The 22,745-nt window shown below is 40.3% G+C and overlaps 1 protein-coding gene across 1 annotated transcript in view; it reads right to left on the reverse strand.

The window, feature by feature from the left end:
* The window catches only part of BRF1 (BRF1 RNA polymerase III transcription initiation factor subunit), a 176,699-nt gene that overhangs the window by 145,587 nt on the left and 8,367 nt on the right, over positions 1 to 22,745 (reverse strand). The window contains exon 2 of the mRNA XM_054825930.1: positions 17,438 to 17,518. Within this exon, the coding sequence (XP_054681905.1) occupies positions 17,438 to 17,518 (81 nt within the window). The remainder of the gene's footprint in view (positions 1 to 17,437; positions 17,519 to 22,745) is intronic.

Here is a 22,745-nt window from a genome sequence, read left to right on the forward strand (position 1 = left end):
ACACCATCCTACTACATTATCACATAACAAGAAGTACGGGTGCCGCTTCATTAAATCCAGCTTTAATTACGGTAAGTATTCAACTCTATTGAAAGCCACACTCCTACAGATGTGAAGCTGAACTTGGTACAGCCAAACATTTCTGAGGGCCCCAAATCAATTGCGGTTTTAGCTTCTGGTAACTGTGCCTCTTAGCGTTCTGAAATCACAGCACTCAATAACAGCCACTTGGAACAAAATGTTGTTGAAGTTTATGTTGCCTCCCTTTTATGCTTTCCACAGGCTAAATCAGGAATGGATATCTCTGACATAAGGATCCTTCTTCTTAGCTTAATAGCGAGTATGTCTGGAGGAGATGAAAAAACACATACGATTCTCCACGTTGAACCACAGAGGCAGGTGGCAGTTCTTCACATCTGCTACAAGATGCACAGGAGACTAAACCACTCCAAATGTACTCTTCAAAGAACTTGATTTTTGTTTCCATGTCACCACTTGTACTCCCTTATGTTCATCTTTATCTTCTGCTGAAGTTTTCTTAGGATTGTATTTGAGATTTAATATTCAATGTCACTGTAATCCCACAACTTGACTTCCCTGGCAAATCAATGTTTTTCAGAAACCCAAAACAACCTCAAAGCTTTATTTCTCTGTGTCAAAGACCTTGATCAACGTCAAGTTTCCTTTTCTTCTTAAAGCTAGTATCAAACACTGCAATGATCTTGGATTGAAATTTGTTGTACATGTCAGATCAAAAAGAGCAGAGTTGGGGGGTGAACAAAACTACCCACACGTACAGTAGGAAAACTGTCTAGTCAATGGCAAAAAGAGCATGTGAGCACCACTGTAATCCTTCAGAAAGAAGGTTATTTTTGTTCCCAGTTCTCCAGGATCTGAAATGGGGTGCAAACTATCCCTGAGGAGACCATCTGCCATCAATGCATGGTAGACTCACCATGGACCGAGAATGGAAAGCGACAGAAGTATGTTTATGACCCACGGGATGTCTAACAACTTTATTTTGACCAAAGGTACAGATTCCCATTTGCTCTCAAGAAAGAAGCTGGCAGCAAGCAAGAGTTAACTTTTAGTATAGGGCCAGCTGGAATAACACAGACCACTCAGACAACAAACGTCACCTCACAAGCACCTTGGATTTGTTCCAAAAATCACTTGAAAAGTGGTATTCTTTCTTGACACGCTCAAGGACTGATTCAGCTTGCACCAGAAGCAGTATTTTTTTTTCCTAGTGCATGTTAGGAACCATAGTTTCTAAATCTACTTTGAGATGATTTCAAATAGTCTCAAGATACCTATTTTCCCACAGTATCGCTAAGCAAGCTTATAAATTATTTTCCTTGTATTTAAGCTTAAAAACAAAGATTTCATGCAGTTAAAAATGTCAGATTATTTCCCCACCTCCCACCCCCCCAAAAGAAAGAAGCCTTTAGATATAGAAATATATTTTGTTAAGATGGAAAGGGACTGTATTTGCAAAGCTACTCACCCACATTAGTACCGCTATGAAATCACTTACAAGATTTCAGCTGACATTCAATAATTTTATTTCTAGCTATTTCCCTGAGCTCACAGAGCTTTCACAGCCAGGGAAGTAAGCAAACATAACACCTGCTTAGATTTGGCAAGCTGCATAGGGCTCAGAATAACAAGGCAACCCTTCTAAAATCTCCCTTATTTACAGATGCTGATTTGCTGACAATAGGAAGATAGCTGTGCTCACCTTCAGAAATGAGGATGAATTTGGATTAGCAAGTACTGAGGATTCATCTCACATTTAAAATGGAGGCTGGTAGTTAGAGAGGAGTGAATGATAAACTAAGAGCTATTACTGATTTACTGCTTTTTCCTATAAAGTCTGCTTTCCTCTCTTCACTCCACAGCAAACCTAGGGTAAGAAACAGGAGAGAACATACAAAAGCATCAGCCTGAAAACTAGGTACTACTGGAGCAGCTGGGGCTGTACTCATCATTTCTATTTTGTAAGAGCATTTTCTTAATCTTTTAATGATTAGAAGAAATCTACTTTATTCTCTTATACCAAATCAGGTAAAATATCAGAGAATGAAGTTACCAGAGACAGTTGAAAGGAGAAATCCGGCATCCCCCATCCATCCCACCACTACCCCTTGCACCAGCTCCCAGTGCTCTTTGGATTTTGTGCTGAGCCACAAATCAAGGGAAGAAGAAAAAGCAGACAGTTTTCTACAGGCATCAGCCAGAGCAAGGAAGGGAAGTGCGACAAGCACTGGCAAGAAGTACAGCAGCAAGCCTCGAGAGCTGTTCATCAGTAACAGGCAACTCATCTGATTTGTCTGAGATGCTACAAAGAGTTTGGAAGCAGAAGTTTACAGCTGTCCACGTACTCCCTCAAAAGATGCAGTATGCATATTCCATGAGCAAAGACATCAGCTCCTAACCTGATTTACAAAGTGTCTTTTCTCATGTAAAAGGATTTCTATGCATCTGTATAAGCTTATACGTACATGCACACATGCCCAAAGGAACTAGAAATGCCTTTCTGCGTCAAGTGGCTCTGCAAAACCCTGAAAATAAGTACCAGGATGACTGCTATGGATGAACACCCATGCTTTAGCACCCGTGCTACCCTATGAGAGTGTGGCTACAGATTCTGCAGTGTTTACATCTCCCTTTTAGACACAATAACGTGATGCCTTCTAAAAAGGAAGAACATCAAAGGCAGCGGTGTCTTACACATCGATTTTGCAAGAACAGGAAACAAATGACCTTCGGGTTCAGTATGTTCTATACTGCTATCAAAAAAACCCCACCTCAGACCAGACCTAACAGCCAGTGTCTGGAGAGCAACCCATTCTCAGAAATTCATCCTAAATGGACTATAAAACAAAGTGCAAACTACTGAACCTTATACAGCTCTCTTTGTAGCAATAGTAATTTCCCCGATTCCTACCATAAAAATGCATGGAATTCTTTCCCTGAATATTGATTTATAAAAGCAATTAAGGTACAGTGTAAATACCATTCATACACATTCTCTGTAATGAATGACAGTCATACAGAACACGTGTGTCTAATTCCTACACATGAACCTAGCTCTGTGTATACCCCCAGAAACTGGGACTATGATCCTAAACCGCTTTCTTAATATTATGTATTTCATAATATACTGCCCAAATGTACTACTAAATGACCATGTGGTTTTAGAGCACATAAAGGAAGAATATACTGCTTGCTTCTAAAAATCCCATTCCTAATTGATTTTATTTAAAAAAACAAAAATCACTTACATGCTCATTAGCATAATTTCTTAGGGAATCACATATTTGAATACAATTAGCCACTTGTTTTGTTGCATTCAGTGCTAACGACCTTTCTTCGAAGAAAGATCCATGTTTGATCATTGTTCAAACTTAAGAGAAGCCTCTTTGGGTTGAAAACGCAGGAATCCTCTGAACTGACTTTAAACAGCTAAGCTATCAATTACCTTCTCAATTTATGCTGTGTTTGTTTGGGATAGCTTTGTTATAACAGCATGAAGGCTTTAAATCTAGGTGATTAAAGCCAGACTCCTAGGTACATATTTGGGATCCCAAACAATAATGCCAAGCAAACACAGCTCCCACTGGCATCCAGAGTAGGTCTAAACAGCATAGCTCAAAACCAGGTTTAAGCATGCTGAACCCAACTCCTCACCGCACCGCTGGCAGTCCTTACTCACGCTGGAGCCTGGGTTCGAGGAGACCATCCCGTACTTCTGTCCCTACTTTATAAGTGTCATTTGCTTATAATTTCTATTAGAAAACCAAATTTTTAAAAAATCGCTACATAGGAAACAATATAATTCATTTTTCAAGTGTTACATTCTCAGTGTAGGAAATTACATCTAAAATGATAGCAATCATAATGCCTTCAGGAGAGGTATGCATTTGACAACTCTTCCTCCTTCCTTCTTAAACTTCCTTCATTTCTACCTACATGGCTGATGGTACTTAGGTTTAGTCTATGCAGACTAGTACTTATGTTATCTTTATTGTCCAAAATGATTCAATTATTTGAGTACAAAGAGGGGGGGAGGGAAATAATCTTCATCCAGGAAGATGAAGGAATAGTTTGCAACTTTAAACTCATGATTTCCCATTCCACAGTTTATCCACAAACAGCCAGTTCTGCAAAGCCTTAGGAAAAAAGCAACTTTCTTTACAACTCTAATTACTGCACTACTGTAGAGGGAAAAAAATTACTTTATTTTATATGTACAATCTGAACTTTTTTCTAAATAAGAGGAAGAGCATTACATGTATTGAAGACATCAAAAAGAAGCTACGTATTAGGAGCCTGGATTTTATTTTTTTTTTTTTAATAAGGAATCTCCTCCCAGAGCAGGCTGGAGTTCTTGCCCTTCAAAACTCACAAGGTTAAATTAAATGTCATTCGGGAAACAGATTATATTCAGCTTATGAGCAGACATCACTCTTCATTGTTCCACCTGTAATAAAACAAGCAGTACCTGCATGTTATCCTTCCTCATGACTTAATGAAGTCATTGCCCAAGTGGGAATCACATAGGCTGCAGCCTAGGTATGGTCCCACACACCCAGCTTTCAACCTCCAAAATTATCCCATTATACCATTTTTACACTGGAGGCGATCCTAAACTACGCCTGGGAAACTCCGAGCAGTTAGCAGAAGAGCAAACCCAAAATTTTCAGGAAAAGCTCTACTTTAAAGATATGATTAAAAGAAAGAAATTCTCTTTCTCACCGCTCCTCCCATGAAATTACAGTTGAATAACTATGACAATGGCAGAATTTAAACTTATTTTGAAAAAGTGTTTGAAGCAGTGTGTAACAGCACCACCTGGTGTCTTAGCTGTACAATATTTTTAAGACACCCACTAAGTTAAGGCATAGCAGTCAGCATAGAAGAACAGACTTTAAATGTAGTTGTGTATAGTTTGGAATTTTTTTCAGTTAAAAATATATGCAATTTGTAACAGCAAATAGTAACATTTCGTGATTCTGTTAAGAAAACAAACCAAACTCATCAGAGCTAACATCAGCTGACTTCTACCTATATGTGGGGAAAGCTCTTGACATAGCAACAGCCAGTTTAGTAAAATTCAGGAATTTGTTCAAATGGTTTAATACACTAGGTTAATGAACTGTTTGATTAAAGGCTTGGTTTATAGTTTATATAGATGGAAAGGCCACCTCAGAATTAGAAACAGTTAACCCTAGGTTATTGAAATCACTTGAAATATCAAACTGGATATCATGTATGCTGTATATTCTGAATTTATTAATATATCAACAGAATTAGCATTTTGGTCCTAACAAATTAAGAATTTTACTGCTCTTCCAGTGAAGTATTGCAGAACAGCTAATATACATTGCTGGAAAAATCCTTAGAGATCCCGAAAGGAAAAAGTGCTCCCTAAAGACGTCACGAGCGACAAGAATTCTATTAGAGTTGAGCATTTCTTCTTCATCACTCCTTTTTAAGTTGCGACTAAATTAGCACAGCCTGCGCACTCCAGGGTGTGTGCTGGGAAGAGGGAGGGGGAGAAAACGGAAGATATAAAGGCCTGAGGCACTTCAAGCAGAGAGCATCCATCTGCTAGCAGCAGTCAATGAACAGAACATTTCTAAAAAGCCTCCCACTCATATTAAGTCAAGCCAAAAGAACACAAAACACCTTCCTTCACTCTGACTGTGCAGGACTGAATGTAACAGGACAGGGGGTTATAAATATATTTAAAAAAAATAAATGAAAGAGACGCTCACAACGTGGTCCTGTATTCAGCGCCTCCTGCTGCAAAGCTGGTTTAAGAGGCTCCTGCTCATCTCCACATCATCCATTCCCTCCTCCTCTCTGTGGTGACATGTGAAGGAGTGAAATGATAAAACGGAAATAAGAAAAGAAAAAAGGGTTGATTCTTTTTATTTTTGCTTGTGAAACCCAGATCTTTCCAGTGCCCCAGTAAACAGATGCATTGCCAGAGGTAAAAGCCCAGCATATCTGGACGGGAAAGGGCAGGTCAGGATGGATGGGAAAGGCAGGGATCAAACTGGCTTTGCTGTTAGAGATGCTTATTGTGGAACTGGACTCCAGAGCTGCAGCTCTACAAGACAAAGGCCTCTGATGGCGATACCACTTGATGGCATTCCTGACCCTTTACACAACACCTTGTTCCCACCCACGCACCACGGCACGTCAGCTCTACAGGCTGACACAACTACCAACTGGGAGCACAGCAAATCCCCGCACAGCGATCATCCAGGTTAAAAATAACTTGCATGTGTGTGCAGAGTTGCTCTGGTTCGGGCTGGGACCAAGGTTTGGTTTTGAAATTTTTTGGGGTTTCTTTTTTTGAGCAGGAGGTTGACATAGGTCAGTTTGCTGATGCATGTGCCAGTGTGGCTGTATTGGACATAGGACCCTCCCTCCAAACACATATTTCGTACCTGGTACACAATCCTGTAGGTTCTCTTCATTTGTATCTAATACCTACATTTACATTTGGGTCTTCCACCAGTGTACTGTATTTGTCTGAGAAAGTCTGCTGTAGCAATGGGATTGAGCAGGAGGCAGAGCCTTTGCCTGAATGGCTTTTGTGTCCTGTCTGCAACAGCAGTGCTCGGCCATCTGGGAGGGCACATCACACAACCGGGAAGGCAACGAACACAAAGCTACACGCGCACTTCTGCGCAAGGAATGAGGTGATAATGCTGTGGAGAAGCATCACTACATGCACTGCTCTGATACAGCTCCCTTGGCCACCGCTGGATGCCTGTGAGATACTGTGCCAGATGTGCCTGGACAGGTGTTATTACAGCCCTACAACAGGAGTACAACGTGTCTGCACGTCCTTTCACAGACACACTTGAGCTGATGCCACCTCTGTCCCACACCAACAGACGTGTGCTGGTTCCTCCAAGACCATCAGCCATGACGAGATGAAAGCAGCCTGGGATCACAGCTAACGCGTGTCCAGCTGCAAAGTGCAGGTGAAATTAGTACAAACGTGTCTGCAAGAACGCAAGCAAATAAATCATAGTCTTCCTTATAAAAACAGCATATACAGGCACTGAATTTTTTCTGTTATTTGTTCACTCTATAGAGGGTCCAGAAGTTTAATGCTGTGGCCATTATTTAAGAAAAGCCATCTTCCAAGAAAACTGCAATAGCTCCACCAGCAAAGCACACTTGCAGACCCTCAGGCTTAGGGGATGCTTCCCTGCACTGTCACATCACCAGCTCTCCAATTTATTTCATAGGGCAAAGCAAGATAGCACTTTCTACACATGAAAAAGGAACTAGGTGCTATTACAGAACACAGCATTGAACAACAACGTTCTCCCCCTCAGGTTTTGAACGACAGTGCCTGTAAAATAACACAAACACTTCGAAACTCACATTTGAACATTTAAAAGACAGTCCTATGCCATGTAAGCAGCACACATTTTCCACTATCAAAAAAGACAGCAGCAGCTACATGAACTTAAACCAAAGCTACCTTACCTGAAGTATATTTTAAGTTTGCCTAACAACATTCCAAAGCTAAAATAGTTTAATTCAGAAGCTTGTTAGAAAACGCAGATTACTAGCACAGAATTTTATAGACATTACTAGAGGGGGAGGAAGGAGGAGAGGCAGTTGCCTATTTTCTGCCACACTGTACAAGGAAGATAGACTTATTAATATCCGAGTTCATTTCCTTGTGAATGGTACTACAAAAAGCGAATGTTTTAAAAAACATTAGCCCGCTAGGTAAACTGCCTTTAAATAAAGGATTGTTCTCAAGAGAAATGACAGGTTCCAATTACCTACACAAGGCTGTAGGGCAATAAATCTCCATCAGTGAATTCCACAAACGTGATATATATTGTCCTACTCTGTCATGTAGAAATCGTCAAAGTTAACAGGAAGAAAGTTTAAGATACGAGAGGCCAAAACTTCAATATCCAAGCAAGAAACTTCACAAGCATGCAGAATTTTAGAAGGTATTTCTTCTTCTGTTTGTCAAAATGAAGTAGAGATTTGTGCTTCCCTGGTAAAACAGTTTTCTTGCCCACAGAAAACTAATAAACTAAGAGACAGAGCAGAGACAGGAGAGGAGACAGAGCAAAGGAATCATGAAAGATGTCTAACTCCAGAACGCATAAATATTTTGTTATTAGTTAAGACAACAGAAGTCATGTGTTTACTCATTTGATTCATTCAATTTTTTTCCTCATTATTTTTTCAACTTCAAGGACAATCTTCAAAATTAAAAGAAGTAACAACAGAGATTGTTCTGAGTCTACACACAGACTGAACCAACAGCTCCAAGAAATTTCAGAAGTGCCTTTTCTAATTTTTCCCTCCTCTGGCTACACAAACACAGGAACGAAATAAGGAAGACCAGCATAGCTTGACTCACGTATTTCAACCAGGTGGAATGCTGTGCTCAAAGTTTTAGGTTGTCCATCAGTCTCTTAGCAAAATGCTACCATTACAGTACCTCCAGCAGATCTTCTGCTCTTTAATGAGATCTGTTACATTTCTAATGAAGAGGGGCTGAGATCCTTTAAGTAAAGGAGACATGGATTCTTCTCCTGCGATACTGTCACTGTAAGGACAAGCAGCACATCAAAAGCATCTCTCAGACAGGTACTTTATTCATCATTCCCTATCAAAACACAAAGATGGCCAAGGCTTAAGACAATAAAAATTTTCAAATCTGAACTCAAATAGGAACTAATTAATCAATGCATGACCAAAAGGTTGTCCCAGATCAGCTGATGAACTTGACTGGTCTTTTGACAAAAGATAACTGGAGATCCATCAAGCACAGGATCTCATCAGCCATCTGAGAAAGATGAGATTCTCCATGCTCTGGAAGAGAGGCCACAGTAGCAGAAGGATCCTGGCCTCCTCAGATGCCTCTGAATCAAACTCCATGGATCCCTAAGAGTAACAGGGAAACACGCAGAGAAGTACATTATTCTACTGCTTTTATCCAAATTCTTGGAATAACTTACAATGGCTAAAGAGTGGGGGTTCTGCCTCTGAGGGTTTTTTGTTTCCGTTTCTTAAAAAAGTAGTTTGTCTGTCTCTTCAAGTCTTTGATGATTAGTGAAGTTGCCTGCAAACCTTGAAAGCTGAAGTTCTGAGAAAGGCGTGTAAGCTATTGAGATACCCTGAAGGTGAGCCATCAGGGACTCCAGCCTCTGAGCTGTGGCTTACGCTTCTGTGACTTAAGAGAGCCTGTGTCAAAGCAGAGGACCAGGGAAGTCCATACCTACTAAGACTCAAGCAAGTCTCAGAAGCACAGAGGTCCAGCAAGCTGGAACACAAACACAACAGCCCAGTAACACCACAAATGTTCCCTGTGGAACTGTTTTAAGCGATCACAAACATGAATGGGCAAATGGGTTAGGAAAATAACATTCCTCTTAAAATTCTTTGATGAAGATGTTAAGGTACCAAAGATTTAACATCTCGGGTCACAACTTTTCTGCTTTCCTGGCTCTGGAGCTTGTTCTGATCAGAGTGGAAGAGCAATGAAAGTCAAGAGACACTTGTGCAAAAAATAAATATGTGAGTGTTATGGCTAGGACACATCCATGTTTCAGCAGACGCTGGAGAGGATGCATCTACAAGACAGGACGAGGGAAAGCCGTGAGTGGCCTCAAAGGGAGGAAGCTTGAACTTGTTAACATGCAAGAGGGCAGAGCAGTAGGATGCAATTCAGTAGTTCAGTTTTAGCCATGTTAAGTCTGTGTCAACAAGGAGATACACAAATGCAGACACCAAAGTGTAGGATTCATCACCCTTATCTTCAGAGATCAGCATATGATTTTAGTCAATCTAGACCTCCTTTCAGTGAGTGAAGAGAAATAGACACTTAAGAGAATGAGTCATTTGACTTCCTTTGGGATTAAGTTAATCATACCCTAAATCTGCGTGCCTCTATGCAGAGACCTTGAAAGGAGTTCAGGATAACCAGCTCACACAGACATCTGAACTTTGACAGCTGAATCCCACCCTAACTCAAGCCATGACGTAGGACTAGATGGAAGAGGTATGCTGAGAATGAAGTAGTTTACCAAAGGAAAAGGTTGCACTTAAAAAAAAAAAAAAACCAAAACCAAAAAACCAACAAAACACACTCACATACACACACAAAAAAAGTAAGATCATCCCAAATGAAGAAGGGAAGATGCCCCTTATCCTCCTTCAAAGAAAGATGGCGAAAGTTAACACATCAACTGGAAAGATAAAGAAAATGAATGAGACAGAAGTTGTCAATGATAACAAAGGATTCACAGGGGACAAGGCAGTAGGTAGATCAAAGAGGGTAAAACTGAAGCAATGGTCTAGCTAGAAGTCTTTCAAAGCCTCAGCGAGTAAAGAAATTTAGGAAGATACAAGACAAACTCAGAAAAGGAGAACTTTAAGCAACAGTTAGTTTAAAAGACAACAAGAGAAAACCCAATAAGGTACTAACTGAAAGTGGAGATGGGAGGATAAGGATTAGCTTCTAACCCAACAGAAATGAAGGCAAGAAGGATGAGAAAATGGTAGAGAGACTAGACTAGAAGTTTCATTATTGAAATTGAAGCCAGAGACAGGAGTTGATACAGGAGGAAAAGTCAAAGAAGAGATTGCATCCAGAAAAGGAAACAATCGGGAAGAATTCAAAGCCTATGCACAGCTGCAAAACTATTAATTCACTGAGGGGTGATACATGGTGGAACAGCTCATGAGATGGATGGTTACAGGCTCCAGAAGAAGGACAGGAAGGTGACAGAGGACTCATTTTACACAAAGAACAGCTTGAACCTGCTCTGCTGAAAAACAAGTGGCAGACCAATAGAGTTAATGGGTGTGGATGAGAGGTGAGGCCAAAGGAAACACTGTCATGAGTACCTGCTGTAGACCACCTGATCCTGAAGATGAAGCCTTCTTTAGACACCAGGAAGATGTCCTGGTTCTCATAGTGAAGTGTCACCACCCCAGCATCTGCTGGAAGGGAATCACAGTTGGGCACAAGCAAAACAGTGGACTTCTAGAATGTGTCAGGAACAGGTGAAGTGAAGCACCATGATACACCTATGCCCTGGTTTCAGCTGAGAGGGTTAATTTTCTTCATAGAAAGGAAGAAGTGGTAGAGAATGTAAAGTTTAATGGCAAGCTTGGTTACAGCAACCCCGAGACGATACAGTCTAAGATCTTGAGGAGCATAAAGAAGATGGGTCACATAATGACAACCCTGGATTTCAGAGAACAAGCTTCAATTTGTTCAGAGAAGTGGTAAGCAGGACCCTTTCAGGTACTGCCATGAAGGCCAAAGGGGCCAGGAGGACCGATCAGTCCTCAAGTACAATCTCCCACAATGATGCTCCACATTGATGTGCAGGAAGTTGAGCAGACAGGGCGCATGGCTGCTTGGCTTTATAGCAGCTCACGAGCCTCGTTGGTCTCTGTTGCAATGTCTGTTTTCAGGTCTCACAGGTCTCTATGTGACTTTGGAGGAAAGGAAGCAGTACGTATGGCAGAGAAAGACTGAACAAGTTAAGCAAACTCTACATTTACAAGTCAAGTGGACTGGATGGGATGCATCTGAGGATGCTAAGGGAACGGGGAAAAAGAGGCATCTTTGCCAGCTTTAGAAAGTTGTAGGAATCAGGAGAGATTCTCTATGACTAGAAGGCAGCAACCATCAGGCTTTTTTTCCAGAGGGGGAAGTAGGACACTAGAGGTGAGTCAGCATCCCTTCAGACTACTGGAAGGCTATGGAACAAATCTACCTGGAAACCACTTCCAGACGCACAAAGGTAAGAAGGTTACTGGGAAATGCCAGCACAGGTTTAACAAGGGCAGATTGTGCCTGACTGCAATAAAAGCCAGACTGCAGTCAAGGTAAACAGTAATCACTGATCTTCCCACATCCCATTTCATCATTCTCCCTTAGTAACCTGGCAGCTAAATTGAGGAGATGCAGACTAGACAGGCAAACTGCAAGTTGGGTGAAAAACTGGCCAGGTTTAAAGGGCAGCAGTCAGCACCTTAACCATCAGACCTACAAGTAAGATTGATACTGAGGTCAGTACTGTTTAATGCCTTCATTAACAATGGGACAAGAGGCTCCCTTTCCCAGCCTGCAGACAACATCGCATTGGGACAGTGGTCAATACACTGATGGGCAGAGCTGCTATTCAGAGGAAACTTAAGATGCTGCAGAACTGAGCTGACAGAAACCTCATGAAGTTCAACAAAGCAAATGCCTTTTTTTTTTTTCTTCACCTGGGACAGAAGAAGGGCAACAATACAGGCTGGGGGCTGTTTGGCTAGGGAGTAGCTTTGGAGAAAAGGATCTAGATTCCTCATGGACACAAAGATTAGCATGACTGATCGGCACCCAATGGCAGTGACGAAGGCTAACTGCATCCTGGAGCTGCATTATTAAGACTGTAGCCAGCAGGTCAAGGGAAGTGATAATTATCCCCTGTTCAGCACTTGTGAGATTATATTTAGAGAAATTTGTCCAGTTCAGGACTCCTCTGCACAAGACAAGGCACTGACATATTGGAGCAAGTCCAGCAGAGAGCCACTAAGATGATTAGGAGGCTGGAGCACATGGCGTGAGACTGAGAGCTGCATTTGCTCAGTCTTAAGGCGAGAAAGCTAAGCAGGAGGCCTCATGGGTGTCTTCAGCTACTCAGTGGGAGGTTATAAAGAAGATGGAGCCAGGATCGTCAGAGATGCACAGCAAAAGGACAAGAGGAGGCAAAGAGTCACATTTCATCAAAATAATTTCTGACTAGATACAAGGAAAAAGTTTTTCACTGTGAGGGTGGTCAAGCATTAGAGAACAGGTTGTCCAGGGAGACTGTATCATATCCTTCTTTGGGGACACCCAAAGCTCAGCTGCACTAGGCCCTGAGCAGCTTAATGCAACTTCAAAGCCACCACCTTTAAGACCTCCAGAGGTCCCTTCCAATCGAAATTATTCTAGGATTCTACTATCCTCTCCTCTTTTGTTGTTTTAGTTTTGTTAAATAGCATTCTCTGTTCCTATTCTTTGGATACTTCTATTCTTCACGCGTATAATATATTGTCCTGGTCTAATTCACACTGTATAGTTCTGGCAGGAAGTAGAGCCCTCCACAATCACTTGTAATAAACCAGCTATGAAATTAGTGATGACAATGAAGGTTAAAGAATTAAGCAAATAGTTTAAATTTAAACAGTTGAAAATGCTTTAGAGAACATCTTCAGAAATGCCTTCCCATTTAGCATTAAAATACTGTTAGCTATGTTTTGGTATTTAAGAGGACTGAGGGAAAACACGCATTCATTTAAAGAAATAATTAGAAACACAGCACAACAGTTCAGAAATTGGATTAAGCTAGATGCAGCTGCAATCTTCAAACTTAGTTTAAACCAAATTTGAATATCTGCAACTGAAGCTTTCAAGTTATAATCACGCCATTGACCTTCCTTCCCCTCTCCCTTTTCTTTTTGGCCACTGAAGACTATTGAAAGTATCAGAGCTCCAAGTCAAGAACAACTCCCTTGTAACTACGACTCTGACATGGATATAGTGAGAGCAGATTGCCTGCAAGGAAACAAGAATAAACCGGCTATTTAGAGAGATTATGTAATGCAGTGCAGGGCTGTAAAATGAGATTTAAAGAGACAGAACTCTGCATTTCAGCCCTGTAAGTAACTATAAAAGTTGGGCAATATTGTAGCATTTTGAAGAGGCTCCGACAACAGAGGAAGAAGTCTTGTCAAATGGTCCCCTCTCTAAAACTACTATTTTATTCACAATTCTTCTCTCTCACAAGAACAGTACTGTTTGGCTGTTTCATGAAATCCTTTAAAACAAAGTTGAAACACCTCTTCTCAACATCTCATAGATGTGCAGGTTTTTACTACAAAAATGGGCTCTATATGAACAGATACAAAGCATTTTGTGGATCTGAGAACTTGTGGAGCTTAGCACACTACTGCGCACTGAAAATCAAACTGATTATCAACAAATACAACAGTATTAGGTCTTTTCTGCATAAATATTATAGCAAGTGTAAACAAGACTCCAGGTTTTATAAGCAGTCAATTCCCAAATGAACACCCACAAACATCAGCTGGTTCAGCAAAGAAAGGCAGAGACTACGAGCTGCCATGCACCACCGCATTATAAATAGTGAGGAAAGGCATGTGTGCTAAGGGAGACTAGTTCTGTGTATTACACATCCTTACATAAACCTGGAAACTATAAAACCTTCAGGCTTTGCTGATGGCTTTGTTTAGAGCGCATATATATATATATGTAAAAAGCCATGGGCAAACCCGTATATATGTGTGTATATATATAAATGAAAACATCAACGCATAAAATGATTTTGCAGAAGAGTCCAGAACTGTTGAGCAGTTGTTGGGAGATTTTACTTCTGCATTTCTTCACTTTAGAATGGACGAAAAGAAAAAAAATTGGAAAATTATTGCTTTAGGTATTCTCATGAAAAACTGTTTTTCATCTAATTCTAAACATCCTTTCATTAAGAGCCTCAAAAAATAGCAGCACCATACATTCAGCCAACCCCAGCTGCTTTGGTAGTGATTAAATAAGAGACAGTGAGCCCAGACCACCTCCCTTCCACCTCCCCTGAAAAGGCAGACGTTACAGCAAGGAAGAATTTGGCCCAAACTACATGGGGGAGGGAAGGGAAAGCAGGGGGAGGTGGTTGTTTTTTAAAAAACAGCGAGTTGCTGGACTTTTCCCCGCATCGTGTCAAGCCTGCAGGTTGCTGGCAAGCAGAGCAGGCACAGTGTGAGACCTGCCAGCACGCTCAGACCACACACACACACGCTCTCAGCTGCTCTTGAATCCACTGGGGACAACTCCAGAGCAATCTGGGCTCCACCGCCCATCCCTGCTTTCAGAGTCTGGTTCTTCCTTTCGGCAATAGCCTGTACAGAGCACCATATAGGACAATATCATCTGCTTACAGTACTGAAGGTAGCAGGCAGGCTTGACGTAAGAGCCACGAGCGAGTTGCAGGAACAGGCTTCCCGAAGCGTGCTCACAAGCTGTGCTGCACAGCATCCCGGCGGGAGCTAATTTCAGCAGTTCATTTGCAACTCAGTTAAGTTTAGAAATGCAAACGTAGTAGTACCAGCAAATAAATAAATAAGTAGCTCAGCATTTTTTTTTTTCTGATCAGACAGCATAGCACTCCAAGGATAACTGTTCATTTTTAATAGTCAACTATCACTGCACTTAAGTTTCAGTCAATGAACAACCCCATACTTTTTCTTTAACATATATACAGTAAGTTCATTTACCTTGCTACCCTTTCAAGTCTAAACACAATGGATATTAACATAATTTCACCAAAAAAAAAAAAGCCATGATCATGGGCACACAGTGACAGGGTGAGATTTTGTAAGTTCACTGCCATAGCTCAATTTGCAATTAAAAACTATGTAAAGCTAAAAGTGTGATTAAGTGCAGCAGACAACTAGCTCATTATACAGCAGAGAAAGAAAAGCCTTTGAAACACCAATTGCTCTACCTGAAATATCAGCTGCTGTTGTCATGCCTGGGACTAAGCAAGAACATCACTCAGCTCGTTGAAAAGAACTTTCCCAGAGACAGACTGGCAGCATGACAAATGCAGGTCGGCTACAAAAATCAAAGACCAAATACTTTTTTCTCATATAAAGGATAGCCACAAGAAAAGAGAAGAAAACCTGTGAAAGTCTCAGAGAGGTATAGGTAAAAAGACAAATTATTTTCCTGTTTCAAAACTGTTTGGGAGATAATTTCTTTTAAAGCAACTATAATTTCTTGTATATGATGCTGATAGACTTTAGCCAAGTCAGAATCATTGTGTGTGATTAGGGGGGCCCCACACACAAAAGCTGTGGGGAAGGAAGATGCTCAGACAGATTCCCCAGCAAACACTCATCCGAGAAAGAAGCTGTGTTTAGATTCCAGAAAAACGCCTACACTGTCTTTAATTGCGGTTACCTTTCAGCATAACCAAAAGGGCTTTTGAAGGATTCAAACACTCCAAGAAGCAACAGGACAGCATTTTTTTCCCCTCAGCATTTTGCTTTTCTACAATTAAAGATAAGGAACTGGGCAGTCCATAAGCACAACAAGCCAATTTATTTTTGAAATGCCTGCGCAAAATTACAGTTTTGATTAAATTGCCTTCATCCAAAGACAAACTTCACTAACTGTAAAAGGTATTGTAGTGGTTTTATTCTACTGCTTAGATAGGTTACACTTCATACAGGAATTTTTAAAACTTGTAAAATAGGAACTTTGGACTAACACTGAAACTAGCTCACAAAGTGTGAGCTTTACTCTGCCAAACAAGCAGGGCTCAATACTGTTCAGTACAAACAGCTGAATAAAACATTCTCTGTATAAAACAATCTGTATATAAATCATCTGAATAATGCTGAGTAAAGCAATCTGGCTATATTTCAATAACACAGATCAATCTTAACCTTTCTATAGCTATGGAGATACAGTATCAGATCAATCTTATCCTATTGGCTATGCAGGCATAATATCAAATAAGATTTTCTGTTGCAAGTATAAGACTTTAATTATGGAAAATACCTTTATCTAAAATATCCCCCCAAAATGAGCACCATATCAGTTAAACCCATCTACATCCCTTGGTTAATTACATGTCAGCTTCTGAGTCTTTGATATGACAGTCCATCAGCTGTCATCTCCAAGAGTCAGGAGACAAGAGTATTAATTAGCCAAAAAATGACAACTCCTGTCCATTGATATGAGTAACAGCAATTGAAACTGGAACACCATTCTGTTTCTGGAATAAAAGCTGGGATCATTCACTCTCTTTAAAGAGTGTAGATTATTTAGATCTCAGTTAAAATGTATATTTCTTTAAATATCCTCTGGACACTAAAATATTTCTTCCTTTTTTATCCTCTTTGTTCAACAGTCACATATTAAGCACGATTACTATTAAATGTGCATAAATATATGCATTATCCCACACTTATACTGCATAAAAACAAAAGCATTTGAACAATTACACTTAAAAATAAACATGCATAAAGCATTTCAAGAACCCTGAAAACTGATAAAATAAAAAGCCACAAGAGGTTAACAGATAACAAAAGGTGCAATGGGCATGACCACCTTGAAAAAGCCCTTTTAAACTACGATAGCATTGCCAGGTGCCATTACCCTTTGTCAGCCAGCTACCTGACCTCATAGATCAAGGTATAACAACCAAATGAGAGCACAATGTAAAATCAGCACTAGGCAGACTTGTCTACTGACTAATGAGCAGCCTCCCAAGGTTTTGAGGTCACAGTCAAAACTAAAAGTTAATTGTAATCAACCATATTAATAAAAAAAAGCCATATCAACAAGACTAAAGTTTGCAAGTACCATTCTGTAGCGTTTGTGCTCGTGACTCCTTTCCCAGATTGGCGTGGAATCCTCCTCCTAAAGTCGGTGTTTTGCCCGCACCTATTAGGAGAACAAAAAAACAAACAAAAAATATAGACAGACATGTCAAACACAATAACTGAATTAAAGTATTAAAAGAAAATTTATTGTACCACTACATTCAGTATCTGTATAATTTACAACATGCCAAATTACATTACGAAGGGCAACAGAAGTGCTTGAAAGGCTTAAGACTGAGTACAAATCCTGTGCAATTTATTTCTTCCTTGGGATACCTTAAGAATTACATGGCTCCATAAGCCCTCCCAATCTCAGCTCCAAAGAAAGTAGAAAAGTGTCGCAACCCCTATTTTAGGCAGAACATGAAAATCAATACCATAAAATATTTCTCAAAGTAAATGATGAAACAATTGCTTAGTTAATATTTTTTATCTGAAGATTACTCAATACAGAATTTTAATAGCTAATTACTGGCAGTACAGAACATAAAATACGTTTAGCATTCAATAACGACTGTGTTGGCTACTACAGACGTAACACTTTTAAATAACTTCAGTTTAACTACGGCTACAAAAACTGCAAGTCTGGAACTGCTACTTTTACACCCTGAAAGGCTGGAGACTAAAATAAGTTGGAGTTGTAAATTAGCATAAACTAGAGGCTGGTTTAGGCACCCGTGCCAATGCCGAGGAGCCTGAATGCAGAGTCCTTTGGGAGTCAATGGAACTACTCAAGCAAACCAATCTTGCAGAACAGGGAATTAAACTATCAAGGACAGAAATAGTCTCCCACTAAAGCAGGAAGTTTTTAAAAAACAGTCAGGCTACCTCAAGCAGGATATTTGAATCTATCAGCTTAACAGCAAGTGAGACCAAAAAGCTAAATTGCACAGGACTGAAAACAAGTAATTTGTTAGTGATTTGACTTCTACTCAATTCAAGTATTCTGCTCTTCAGAACAGGGAAAAAAGTCATCTTGTTGCCTATGATGCCCACAGTTTTTCCTCAAGTTCTTGTAGCCACGTTTTCTCATCTTATACCAGTCCTCTAGAACAAACTAGAATGGCTTTGGGATAGAAACATACAGAGGAGCCAAGTGAAAGCAGTTCAGGCCATTTCTCCTACACAGCTGAGTAAGTTATTTCCATAGCAGGTACGAGTGATGAGAAACTGTGACCTAAATTGTTCACTCTTGCTAGACTTTCTTAGCTAGTCTCCTCTCAGCTGCATTTAATGTACATCTATGTCGAGAAAAAAATCCCAGAAAATCTATTATTCCTGCAGAATTACTGTCTATAAGCCTTCGAAGCTTAATCTTCCATACAACCTTTAAATTAGGTTTCCAGGGCTATCCACCACAGAAACTGACTGTGCCTTCCCTTCATTAACAGATCCTTTCAACAAACAGTAATCAGAAGCTCTCACGTAAATGCCCCACAGCTTAAGTACTTCAGTTCAACATCCTAATTAGAAGTGAAAGAATTTCAATAGTGACCTCCTCACTGGGTATAGAGGTAACCCTCACAACTCTGAATTTGCTCCTGACTACTACAGACAGCAATGTCTCCTTGCCATTCTTACAGCCACAGTCTCATATTTGCAGAAATGGTCCAAAACAAACCAATGAGGCAAAACAGAGAGAGGTTACCAAACCACCCTAGCACACTTAACATTTTTGGTGTATATTTAATGAGAATGGTTTACCTGGCAAAAAAAAAAAAAAAAAATATCAACAGCAGCAAGAGGTTCATGTTCCTTTCCTTCAGCAGCAAATCTAACTTCAGAAATTCTGCCTCCTACTCTCTTTTTCTTTTTTGTTCTAAGGTTTGCTTTACCACAGGCTACCTCACTTGGCTGATTTGCAGCAGGATAGCACACGCTCAAGCATCAATAGAGGAGGTGGCAGCCATAAACTGGAGGACGAGAGCAGGAGCAAACAGCAGGGCGGGCTGGAGGGAGCAGGTTCATCCAGCACTTGCTGGTCAAAGGCACCATTGCCCCTTCCTGCGCACAAAGGCTCCACTTTTCAGCCCCCTCTGTCTTTGAATACATCAAAATACAGAACTCGACTGGACTATCATTGCCAAAACAAACTCTTTTACAGGATTCCCTCTTACTACTAAAAAGCTGGTGCAAAAACAATCTTACAGTGGTGATAAACAAGACTATTAACAAAAATAACTTAACTTACTCAGAAGCTAAAATCCAGAAAGAATACAAACAAAATAAAATTAAGCTGAGATGTCAGTGATTTTGTTAAGATGTTTTTTCATTAGACATCAGGATGTAACATTGTACATAAAAGTCATTTCTTTCCAAGCTGTAGAGTCTGCAGCAGATACCAGCAGACCTATCTGAAAGACAAATTCTGCTATCAGAATTTATATGCCCATTTCTCAGTGCGTTAACTGGAAAGCCTGTACATCTCTAATTAGCATTTGGCTTTGAAAACCAACAGAAAACTAGTCTGCTGAGCACTTACACTCTCAGAACTGCAAACCAACGTTGCCATTGACTATGAAGTCTCACCATCAGCTTTAATCTTTACAGGCAGAATGCAAACCAAACTCATTAACATAACTGTTCAGCTGGGTAATAAAAAGATAAACTCTTAAAAAAGAAACCTGTGAAATCGTCATTTAAAGACAAAAATCCCTACAAAGCTAGTCATTTAAAAAGTACAAAGGAAAGGAACAGCAATCGCTAGGCACAACCAAATTAACATCCCAACTTAACTGAAATTTTTACATTTCTTGACCTTTTCCATTTTTCCCTCTGCAACTTCAAAAGTGAATTAAACAGGCTTTTGGTTTTTCACATTCAGCTTTCAAGATATACAAAAATATATCCGAGAAGTATTTGGTGTCTTCAAGTACTGCCTGCCAAATCTTCAACGTTAACACTAACATTTCCCTAAGCCAACTCAAATACCCTCCTTCATGAGGTGGCGCCTTCCAAGGTACATTGTCATCTACTGATTATTTTTAGAAACTAATGCAGATTCTCAGCTTTGCAAAACTGAAGCCTCCTCTCCAAGTTAGCTTTGGACATTTACATGAAGTCTTGGATAACAGAAGGTGTGGAGAGATGTGTTAGGCAGCTCAAAAGTACAGCTACTCAATTCTTTAGTGGTCCTCTCAGTGGGCTACAGCACCTTGAGATACCAAAAGAAGAGAATTGAAGATGCAGGAGATGACATACCTGGAAACTTGATGATACTCGGTCAAAGCTTATGCAGGTGCAGACCCAGCCCATAACCCCACATGACTCAAGCTCTGAACTACAGTGACCGTCCGTCCAGCAGCCCAGAGCAGCCGTCCCCACACCTGCTCCTTGCAGCACAGCCCAGGGCATAGCTGCCGTGAGCAGGGTTAAGACCCAGGCACCTTGGCTGCTTCTGGCTTGCTCCACTGACTCACTAACAAAGGAAGTCACATCACTCTGCTTCTCTACAAAAACGTTCCTCAAGCAGTAAAAGGAGCAAGCAAAGCTTGAAGTCTGTGCTATCCTTGAACAGCAACAAGACAACAGATATCAGGAACACCACTTATCACATCCCTCCATACAGGAGGCAAAGAGCAGCCACTCAGGCATCTGCAGCTTAAAGGACACTTTTCTGAGAGCTAGTGACATGCTGAGTTTCAGATTCAACACCTGGAGAAGAAACAGATTCACTCCCAGCATTATGGATTTTTTTTCCTCTACATAAAAGAGCAAGGAAAGGCAGCATTGAAGCAGCTTGCAACTTCAACTGAAGTCTATCTGCTATTTGATAGGACCAGTCCTACCAAAATCCTTCCCTGTGAAATTAAAACCAAATAATACCAGCCCTTTCTTCAGGACAAGGTAGGAAAAAACCTGCCATTTAAAACCCAGGTATTTACAGACCCAGCATAAAATCTGTGTCTGGTAAAGAAAGCAGACTGCATCATACCAACAGTTTCATAATCAGGGTAGACTAGATAATCTAGCGATAAGTAGGAAGCTCATTAATTTTTAAGTTAGACCATAAAAGTCAAAAGGAGAGTAAGTCAATGTCCTATTACAATTCATGCCTACAATAGCAATATGATGTGTTCTCTGAACGCACAAAACTACTGAAGTCTGTAACAGAAATAATTCTTTTCTCAGCCATTTTTACAGGGAAGTTAACAGATCTGCATGCACCACAGCCTGCTGAAATGGTACTGCTGAATAAACTTACATAGACAAACTTTTAATCTACTCCACCACAGCTAGCTATGTATGGGCTTATTTTCAGAACTACCAAAAAGATAAATATACTGTTGCGTCCACCAGGTCTGAGTTTAGAGCTGCACAAGTCTATAAAACCACTCTGTGTCCAAGTTACGTGCAAGATTCAGCATTTTCACAACCGACAGCAGTATACTCTGCAGCACTTCAAACAAGCATTTGTTGCCATCACAAGGACAGCACATAAAAGACTCAGTGCCAGAAAAAAACACTTAACTGATGCAAGATTGCCACCTGGAGGATTTCAGAAGAGAAGCAAAAATTGATTCAGTTCATCTCCCTAAAACATGTAATGGATAATCATTTTTTTGCATGAAGCAGATGCAAGTTTCCCCTCCTCCTTCCCAACACAACATGATTACGAATTAGTTTTGTAATGAGAAAACATAGCACGAAGTAAACCAGCTAACTACTCTTCAGGATTTCCCAAAATGATCTGCAAAGCCAACACATCCATACTTTCTTCTGTGTTGCAAGTTACACCATGACCACTCTACATAATTTAAAGTTAACTGTGAATTAGTGTCATCTCTAGAAATCTGAACCACAAGTAAGAAGAATTTTGCTGATATTATTTTCACTTTTCAGTATCCAGTTTTCATTTCAAGTTTAGTGTGTGTATTACTAGCAGAACCTGCTTCAGGACTGCTCAAGGCTGCACTACAAGAAATATTTTCTGTCGGGATTTGGTCTATCAATATATCCTATATGGAAACCAATTAACAACTACTAATTAAACCCCCACACACACTCCTTCCACTTCTGTAATATTGAAAAATACAGAAGAATCCTTTATTGTATGTAACAACTGACCAGACAAAACCACAGAATCTGATACAGAGTTCCTCTTCTTTACCAACTGCCTCACTAGCACTTACTGTGACAGTAATTGTCCATCTTACAAAGTTCTAGAGGGGAAAAAAAAAAGCATAGAAGATGAATGGCTAGTAAGCTTAGCTTAAATTTTATGAAAGCTTTTTCCTCCTTGTATCTAGTCCCTCTCTTCTTTCCAGTTTGCTGACCATAACTTTACA

The sequence above is a fragment of the Grus americana genome, chromosome 5 (genome assembly GCF_028858705.1).
Source record: "Grus americana isolate bGruAme1 chromosome 5, bGruAme1.mat, whole genome shotgun sequence".
In the NCBI taxonomy this organism is placed as follows: Eukaryota; Metazoa; Chordata; class Aves; order Gruiformes; family Gruidae; genus Grus; species Grus americana.